Source organism: Uranotaenia lowii, chromosome 2 (genome assembly GCF_029784155.1).
Source record: "Uranotaenia lowii strain MFRU-FL chromosome 2, ASM2978415v1, whole genome shotgun sequence".
Lineage (NCBI taxonomy): Eukaryota > Metazoa > Arthropoda > Insecta > Diptera > Culicidae > Uranotaenia > Uranotaenia lowii.
This window is the reverse complement of record NC_073692.1, coordinates 42,210,219-42,220,187: the sequence shown is the minus strand read 5'-3', so window position 1 is coordinate 42,220,187 and position 9,969 is coordinate 42,210,219. Positions and strand designations below refer to the sequence as shown.

The following is a 9,969-nucleotide window of genomic DNA, read 5'->3' as shown; positions in this document are numbered from 1 at the left end:
CATTAGCAGAAAAAAATCTGAAGAAGTCGTGACTTTTTTGAAAAATGCAGTGCAGTAGTGCAGTATGAAACTTTGATCGAGTTGACTGTATTATCCATAGTTTGGAACACAGTATTGAGCTGTTTTTTCTAAAATTACTTTTACTTGTTGTTGCTTAGTTATGCAAGCACTTAAAGTTTAGAAAACACTTCGTTGACGATTTCAACTATTTGGTTGGCAGAAAAAGGACAGCATCGGGCACGTACCTTGGTGCTGAACTTACGGGGGGGACACGGGGGATTCCTGGTATTCTCGTTGCAGGACGCTGGAGAATGAAGGACCACGATGCCCCGGGGATTCGATTGCGGGACGACCACCACTTCCCCGCAACTGGGGGAAAGCCGAGTTTTGCATTTGGAATGGCACAAGTCGGCTCCTCTGCGACTTATGCTGATGTAACTGGAGATTTCTGGCTTCGATGTATTCCTTACGTTTCACGCAGTCCTTGAAATAAGCTGTGTGATGTTGGTCACAGTTCGCACATTTCAGCTGATCGTCAGGCAATCTAACGTTTCTGCCCTCTCGATCCGCAGTCAAAGGGCAATCGGATGTTTTGTGTGAGTTTCCACATTTCACACATTTTGGTTGTCGAAAGCATGTTGAAGAACCGTGCCCAAACCACTGGCAGTTTCGGCATTGAGCTGGAGCTTTTGTCTTGTTCGAATAGTAGTTCCATTGCACAATACAATGGAATACTGCCTTTATCTTTCGCAGATTGTTTAGCTGAACGTTTTCCTTGTGAAAATATAGAACATAGAGAGCGTGGTCTTCATTTTGATGCTTTTTTAGTGTCATTTTCAGGATCTTGGATGGAGTCACCTCAACTTCTTTGAGTGCAACCACTACATCGGAAATTTTCATTTCCGGTAAACCAGACAATACGATCTTGGTAAGCTTGTCTACTTCCAGCGTGAAGGTGAAGAAGTTTATTTTTTGTTCTTTCAAAAAAGAGATTATTTTTTGTAGTCTTCAACTATGTACAGGTAGACATAAACTCCGGTTGATGTTCTTTTGACATTAAACATCGAAACACCTGCTTTCGAAGCTGAGCAGCAGTTATGTTGCTTTCGGTGAGAGTTACCAGGGGAATCTTCTCATTTTTATTCCTGGAGTTTAGACTGTTGATAGTTGGTGGGTCATCATCGAGATTGCTGTCGCTTAACGTTTCAAAGCATTGTCAATTTTGCGGTTTTAAAACTTCGGTGAGTGATCCGATTCCATGGTTTCGATGTAGGAGTTGGAACTGTTCTTTCCACGCATGGAACGACGCAGCTTTTGAAAGGGGCCATTAGCCGTTTCTTTGGGAGTGTTAGGATTGGACTTAGTCCGTTTTTGACCGGCTGCAGCCACAACCAATTCGATCGAGCGGGAACAAAGATCTCCGAAAACAATAAATAGGAACACACTATTTAGAAGTCGACTATACACGACGAAGCTCCTAATGAAAATTTAACAAAATAATAATGATTTTTGAATGAAATTTCGAAGCAAAATATGGCAAAAAAATTGAAAGTAAATCACTAATATCTTTTAAATTATAAGTCAACACGTTTGCGGGATTCAAAAAAAAAATGCCGAATGCGTCAAAGTCTTGGATGATGAAAACTTAAAAATGATCTTTTCAAAACGTTATATCTCTAGAACAGAAAATATCTCACCCAAATCAGAAACGTGATTTATATCAAGCAAAATGTTCTTATTCAAAAACAGTTTTTGTTTTCCATGTCATTTTTATCTTTTTGTCACTTTTGTCACTTTTGTCACTTTTGTCATTTTTGTCATTTTTGTCATTTTGTCATTTTTGTCATTTTTGTCATTTTTGTCATTTTTGTCATTTTTGTCATTTTTGTCATTTTTGTCATTTTTGTCATTTTTGTCATTTTTGTCATTTTTGTCATTTTTGTCATTTTTGTCATTTTTGTCATTTTTGTCATTTTTGTCATTTTTGTCATTTTTGTCATTTTTGTCATTTTTGTCATTTTTGTCATTTTTGTCATTTTTGTCATTTTTGTCATTTTTGTCATTTTTGTCATTTTTGTCATTTTTGTCATTTTTGTCATTTTTGTCATTTTTGTCATTTTTGTCATTTTTGTCATTTTTGTCATTTTTGTCATTTTTGTCATTTTTGTCATTTTTGTCATTTTTATCATATTTGTCATTTTTGTCATTTTTGTTATTTTTTGTCATTTTTTCAATTTTGACATTTTTTCATCCTTTTTTGAAAGAACCTAATGGTATATTTTGAGGACGAATGATCTTTGAACCAACTTGCGTTGGTTTAAATCTTCTTGAAATATGTTCTGGCTTCCATTCACTTCGTTCTAAGAAGTCAATTCTATTTATGTTTTACATTAGATACCCCTAGATTAGTCGTCAAGTTAGTGTTCAAAGTAACACTATGAACACATTTTCAAATTTGTAGTCTACGAAAATGAAAGGTACAAATTAAACGAATCTGAATATAAGATTGTTTTTATATGTGGTAAAGTTTTTAAGAACTGGGGTAATCGATTAAGAATAGTTTTGCCAATTTTTGTCCCCAATTTATGTTATCTTAGGTTCACATGGTTTCTAGAATAAAGCATTGAGAAGCATCAATAGATGGAAAAATAAGTTAGACTCCATTTTCTGCCTTCAACCTCAACAATGCCTCGCAAAATGACAAAAACTCACTTTCAGACCAAGTGAGAAGCAAAAATTTCCCTTTTAAAATGTCCATCGTCCACGTTGTCGGCTCTCAATTATGGGCAAATATCGTCAGCCAACTCGGCAACAGCCCTTTAGAAGGTGATACCACATCAGACAGAAACCGTGTGCTGCTGTGCTGTGGCTTTCGACATTTAACATGGCCCATTGATATTTACACCAGCCAGCCTCTGCTGGAAGCCTGAACCTGATGATATAAAGATGAAAGGAGCAGGTTGGTCGACTGTATTCTCCTCGAGAAAAAAAGAAGAAATCAAATTAAATTAAGATGATTACTTTTCCTGGTGATTGATGCCGCCTGGCCTGACCATGAATGGAAATAACCAAGCCATGTCCCAGGAGGAGCAGTGGCACTGACACTGACTCTGGCCATACTGGGCTATCGTGCGTGACCTGCGCTGGACGACCTCCTCCTCAGTGAGCTCACCAAGTTTGGGTAAAATAAAGAAACCACAAATTTAAGGTTTGAGTCGTGACCAGGGCGAAGTGCGTTTGCTTGTTGTAACCTTCCAAGTCAAGCCTTTCTCACAGAGCAACTTCTTCGACATGGAACGGTCGATTGTTTTCGGAACTTTTCCGGGAGCCTTCAATAAGGGCCAGACAAAAATAAAAAGGCCATTCAAGATCGAAAGTGTTGGCATTCAAGCCAACAACATCTGCCAGCAACTACTCGACCTGTGTAAGTCCATTCTGGTGCGGTAAGTCCATTAACGTGAGCTGTCTGTCGGTGAGGCCAGGCAGCGAGCGTTCGAGTTCTGCGCGCAGATGAAAGTGACTTATCCGGGTCAGATCGTAAGGGCACTTTCACTTTCTTACGAGAAACGTGGCCGGTAAAATTTGGTTCCCAAGAATAAGGTTTCAAATATTTTCTAAAACTGAATTATGACTATCTGAATCCAATTCGGAAATTTGAACACTATGCCAACCTTTCCTTGTTTCTCCACAATTTGAAACTTTTCGAACGCTTCTTTGAAATAAAAAAAAACATAAATTCATATTTCTACATAAAGTTGAAGTTTACGTCCAAACAAAAATGTGTTAAAAAAAACCAAAAAAATCTGATATTCTCATCAAATAAAGTTTAAAATATGAGCGATCGATCGACCATATGGTATCATATGGTATGTTAAGTAACTTTTTTTCGATGAAGAGGCTTCCAACAAAACAGAGTCACAACAACGTGTCTTTTGTTGTTTCTAGAATTACAAACAATAAACCTTTCTTGTTTGACAAAAGAACATTCTCGACAATAAACAAGAAGTTGATCGTGACTCAGAAAAAAAATTGTTTTGTCTTAGAGGGTAGGAGTTATTTTGTATTCAGTTGAGTGTTGCACGCAATATAAAATATTTTTTAACGAGGTTTAGTAAGAACATTTACAGAAAAAAAAACCATAAATAACGTAAAATATATTTCTTCCATAACCCACACGAAGTTATTATTACTAATTATCCTTATAATATTCATTCGAGATTCAGGTACCACCAAACAAGCAGCAGTGTGTTTTCTGGCTATTTTTAAGCTTTTTCTTAGCTGCTCCAAAACTAATATCTAAAATTTTACAGCCTATACAAAGCTGGGCTTGAGTGGTGTCTAAGCCTTTTCTTGACTGTTTTGAAGCAGCCTCAGTGCTATTTTCTACAAATGCTGTTTTAGATATGTATGTTTTATTACTGGTTTAAGCTAAAGATAAGCTGTTTAAAAATTATAAAATATGCGTTCCAGCTGCTTTTTATTTTTTAATCTATTTTTAAGTAGTTCTAAAATAATTAATAATTGTTTATATTTTATTTCATGGAGTTTTTCAAAATTATAATAGTTTTGAAAAACTTCATGAAATGAAATATAAAAAAAAAATAATAAATTTGTTAGTTAGGTCCGGGATATTTTAGTTGTATCAAACCGATCAGAGGTAGGTTTTCAATATAATTTAAAGTTTGATTAAATTATTTATCTTTTCTAACGTGATTGTTCGAAATTACTTTTCTTGTTTATAGTTTATTCAAAGTTACTTTTCAATGCCTTTCAATACTCTTCATATGTTTTAAGCTTTTTCAACTATCTTAAAACTGAAACCAAGCGATTTATAAGCTGCTAAAGGCTGCTCCTGGAAAAAAATAATTATTGGTCAATCGTTTGAATTTTGAGTAAAAATCATGATCCTAGTTTAAATATCAAAAGCAAAACCAACACAGCAAACATAAAATCGCATAAGAAATGTTCGTTCGAGTTGATAGCAATGTTAATGCGAATCGAATCGCAATTAGAGTGTCCATTTCCAGGCCGTTTTCCTGTTCCCGGGAATCGGGAAATCTGGTGGCCTGTTTTCCGGGAATTCCCTGGATCCTGGGAAATATTCAAAAACATGTAAAATATTTGCACTTCGATTCAAATATACATAACTTATCGGACCTTTCGTGCATACAATCCCATTATTTGTTCAAAATGTACTCTTCAACTGTTTTCTGTTTTCAACAATAAAAATTAAACTATAAAATAACCTGAATATGTCAAATGAAGAATTCATTCATGCAATTAGGGGTAAGTTAAAAAAAAATCTTTTTATTTGTTCGATTATTTAAACCTTTTCGGTGTCGGAATATTATCAATGAGTTTTGTATGACTACATTTTCAAAAAAAAAAAAACAATTAGAATTAGGCTATCAGGCTTTTCCAGAGAAATAATTTCATACATGTCGGGAATTTTCAGGAATGAAACTATGTTTTCCGGGAATCGAGAATTCCCGAATTTTTCAAATTCCAGGGACGGACACTCTAATCGCAATTCCTGCCAAAAAAGTACCGTCATACGAGGCATCATGCAACAGCGGGGTTAGATGCAACATTTGTATACCACAGCACTGATATTATTTCAAATTTTATATAACGTCGTCGAGTTTTTTATAATGGATACAATAATGATGACATAATTTTTCACATCTTAAGCTAGCATTTTAAATTTTTTCAATTTTATTAAAAATTTAAAAAATCCATCAATAAATGTACACATTTTTACATTTTTCGATACCGTAAAAACTTCACCCAGTATGGTGGATTGGCACAATTATATCACTTACAAACATTTTACTGGTTTGATGACCATAAATACTGTTGGTATAAAAATATTTTTCGAACAATCACCAATTTTTTTAAATAAATATTCTTATTATTCAGTTACCTGCCTGGGGTAAGATGCAACAAAATGCAAATCCATGTACCTTGTAAATTTTGTTTCCATTTGCTCGAATATGATTGTTTCGCTTCACGCATTTATCAACATTGAAATTTCATTCATCCAAACATTTATTTTTATGATTTCAGCTAGTAGAATTTTTTGCAGTATTTTTTTACCCCTAAATTTATGCAATATCCTTATGTTCAGAAAAAGTGTAAAAATTTGTTCCAATAGAACCAAAAGTTACTGCAATTGATATTTCAATGCGTAATGTTTTTTTTAAACTTATGATGCATAACTGGTATGATTATCTGTTAACGAGAGTTTTATAGAAGCCATTGAAGTTGAAAAGTTTCGCATGTTTCCCCAGGTGGTAGTCAACGATCGTTAAAATGGTTCTCTAAAGGCGGTAAATATAGGCTGAGTGACCCTTCTTTGGACTAAGAGCCTACTTTGGTCCTAAAATGCCAAAAATATATAAGACATAGGTACTTTTTTTCAAAAATAAAGTTTTTTTTGGAAAATTCAGGAAACATTCGATATTAACGTTCCACTTTTAGACCCTAAGTTATCACATTATTTTTTTCAATATCAACCACTCAACTAAGGTGTAACTTTTCATAAAGGCACAATTTAAAACCTATATTAAGCATTTTTGTCAACTTTGCTACGAGGCAAAAGACTTGCCTCAACAATAAATCTATTTATCTCAAATAATATAATTTTTTGATCAAAATTTACTTTTGTTTAATTTTTATTGAAGAAAATAACATTTTAACTCGGTGATAGGAAACGATATTAGGTATTTACTATTTTGTGAGGTGAAGTCGAAAAGAAGTAAAATTTATCATTTTGCTAGGTGAATAAAAAAAGGTTATATTTACCGGATGGAATGAAAAAAAACACCTCGCTTCTCGGTAAATTTGAACTTTTTTCAATTTTTCTTGTACAGGTAAAAAGTGGGAAATGTTGGTCATCCATATCTCTGTAAATTTATCAAAAACGGCGAAACAAAAGTTAAAAATTGTCATTAGTGTGTGGCACGATATCCACAAGGAAACCACCCATCATAATAACAGACGACACTTGCCTTTGCAGCCTATTCCCTAGGCTGGCGCGTTCCTACTGATGCGGACTCTCAAGCAAACTCTGCGTGTGGCGCTTACCCACACAGCCGTACAGTATGCATCGTTCACGAAACATACTGCGTCACCAACACCAAGTGGAGGCGCTTGAGTGCCGCTCGGGAGGGCTGCATAGTTGTGCTAACTAATCGTGGCATTGGCGCCCACACATCTTCCTTCCTCTCTAAGATTTTTTTCCAATTATTGAAAAAGATTTAATTTTTCAGTGAATCATCATACGACGGAAGAATGAAAGAGTTATGAATGCTACTTACTAGGAATTTTTATTTGCAAATTGTCAATCTATCATTTGAGTTTTTTTCATTAGTACAGCAATTCTCGAAAGCTTGAAAGAATACCAATGTAACTTCACTTAAATTTATTTCAATCTTTTTTAAGTATAAACTAAATTAAAATCGTCAAATTAGCTCTCATCATCTTAGGCATATGTCGTGTAATAAAGAATAAACAAATACAGCGACGCATCCACTAAAAAGGCACTCGCGTGCGCGTGCGTTCTCCCTTGCCTGTGCGCAACAGTCAACTATTGTACCATTACAATGTCGTTATGTATACGTATAAATGAATAACCTCTAGCGTGCTTTAGCCATTCTTTCTCTCTGCTGTATCCGCTGCACCAGACTCCCACACTCACATTCATGCAAAACCTCCACACCCAAAATCGGCTGCGCTTATATTAAGTCTGTTCAATGAAGTCTGGTCGAAACGGATCGAAACAAGTAGAAATGGATTGACAATTGATTACCTGTCTCTTTCCAATTGACTTCGACAAATTTCTACCAGGTCGAAACGAATCCTGCTGCCGAGCTGAATCGGTTTCGACTAGTTCAACTTGCTCCATTGAACACCGACCTGACTATTTTCGACCAAAACATTGACTCGTTGAACATTTACCAGTTGACAGAAACCAGTTGAAACAGGTTTTAACCAACGATTGAACGAAGCTATTGTCAATTACTGAGTTGGCCTGTTGTGTTCGTGTTGTTATTCCTTTCAGATAGGCTTTGCCAGCGTTGCCACATGAAATTCTGTACATTCATAAAAATGTCTTTTTCAGCTACGCTTTTTTCACCAAAATTTTTTTTCACCGACGATGTATGAAAATTCAATATTATCAATGTTTAGTTTTTTTTTTACAATTTCTTTGTCTGTAATTGATTCAATTTCAGATATTTAACCACCTGTAGTTTCAATAATCGATCACTTTGATAAACTATCAATCAATAAAAAAAAGTCTTTACAAATTTGTACTGGATAAAAAAAAATCTGTCATCTGTACTTGCAAATTCTGTAGCAAGAACGAGCTCAAATCTTTGTACTTTTTTTTAGGTCAATCTGTGCATGCGATTACCATAGACATACCGTATCTGTGATATACAGAGCATCAATAATCTTTCTTTTTCCATCCGACTCCACTGCGAATTGTAGTTTCCTATACGGTCAACTGGATTCTTCACACACATATAAACCGAAAGCTTGGCAAACGAAGAAACTTGTGGTTTCAATGCAGAGAGGCAGGCTTGCTAAATTGCTTTTTTTCTGATATGTTAAATTTGATCAGATTTAAATCACATTTTTTTAAAAATTTGTTGACGTTCTAGCTGGTCTTTATATCTTGACTTAAATATTATTCGTTCAATGACTTTTGGTTTCCTCAACGTACTGTATAAACCTAGCTGTTATGGGTTTGATGTTCTCCAATGTCTCATCTTTTCCTTAGTTTTTTTCATTTTCAATTGACTCCAATTTCTTTTCAGATTTCTACGAAATATTCGTTACAACGACTTACTGAGTCTGTTAACACACGTCATTAATCTAGCTGCCCTCTTACACCTTTTTAATTTTGGTTAATAAAGTGATTCTCTCAGCACATTTTCCTAAAACAAGCCATGCTATCAATCCTTTAGAAGGGCGATCCTCCCAACGAACTTAAATTAAAGCTATTTTCCTGGCGCGCTTTTTTGTTCCTTATGCGATCTTCCTAACATGCATTTTTTTGCTGTCCTCTTGAATTGCTACTTCATCAATTGCTTAGGAGTGGTCCTTCGGACACACCCAGAACTATCATCGAGTCAGGTTTTCTCTCATGTGGTCCTCGCAACTCGCATTCAGCTGTCTTCGTGACTCGCTAACATATTTTTCGCTTGAAGTGGTCCTCTCAACACACTCAAAGCTGTCCTCCCGACACGCTTTTTTCTTGTGCGGTCCTCCCAACTCGCATTGTAAACTAGCTGTCCTCCCGACTCGCTATTTCATTTATTGCTTGAAGTGGTCCTCCCAACACACTTCTTTTTTCCTTAATTATGTTCTCAAGAGTGGTCCTCCCAACACACTCAAAGCTGTCCTCCCGACGCGCTTTTCCTTATGCGGTCCTCCCAACTCGCATTTTTCTTTAGCTGTCCTCCCGACTCGCTATTTCTTTTATTGCTTGAAGTGGTCCTCCCAACACACACACAAAACTTTCGGGGCTCCACTTAGCAAAATTTCGCTGTTACTTTCCGTTAGCAAAAATATTTTTTTACTGTTGAGTTAGCAAAAAGCTAAATTTACTTGATTTTAGCAATTGGAAAGTTCATTTTGCTTGACTTTAGCAAAACGAAGGTTTTCTAGCCGCTTTGTGCACAGACAACAGCCGCCGCGGGTTTTAAGAAAAATATGATTGTGCGCGGTTCCCTAAAGTTCGATGCTAGTGGTTCTAGTGGTGGCTAAGTCAACAACAAAATACTAACCAAATCGACACCGGATGCGTACAGGTAAGGGCGAATTATAAATTGTACAAATTTTCCGATTTTTAAATCCAAAATTGTTTGTTTTTTTTTTCAGGTTACAACTGCAACACAAAACCCCCATCAGACCAGAAATAAAGAAGACCACAGCTGGAATTTCAACGAGCTGCATCCGGCA

At 35.7% G+C, this 9,969-nt stretch overlaps 1 protein-coding gene across 1 annotated transcript; it reads right to left on the bottom strand.

Annotated features, from left to right (window-relative positions):
• Positions 1–258: 258 nt before the first annotated feature.
• LOC129741315 (uncharacterized) lies at positions 259–900 on the bottom strand. Its single transcript, XM_055733035.1, has one exon. The coding sequence runs from the start codon at positions 898–900 to the stop codon at positions 259–261; it is 642 nt and encodes a 213-aa protein (XP_055589010.1).
• Between the last annotated feature and the right edge of the window lie 9,069 nt (positions 901–9,969).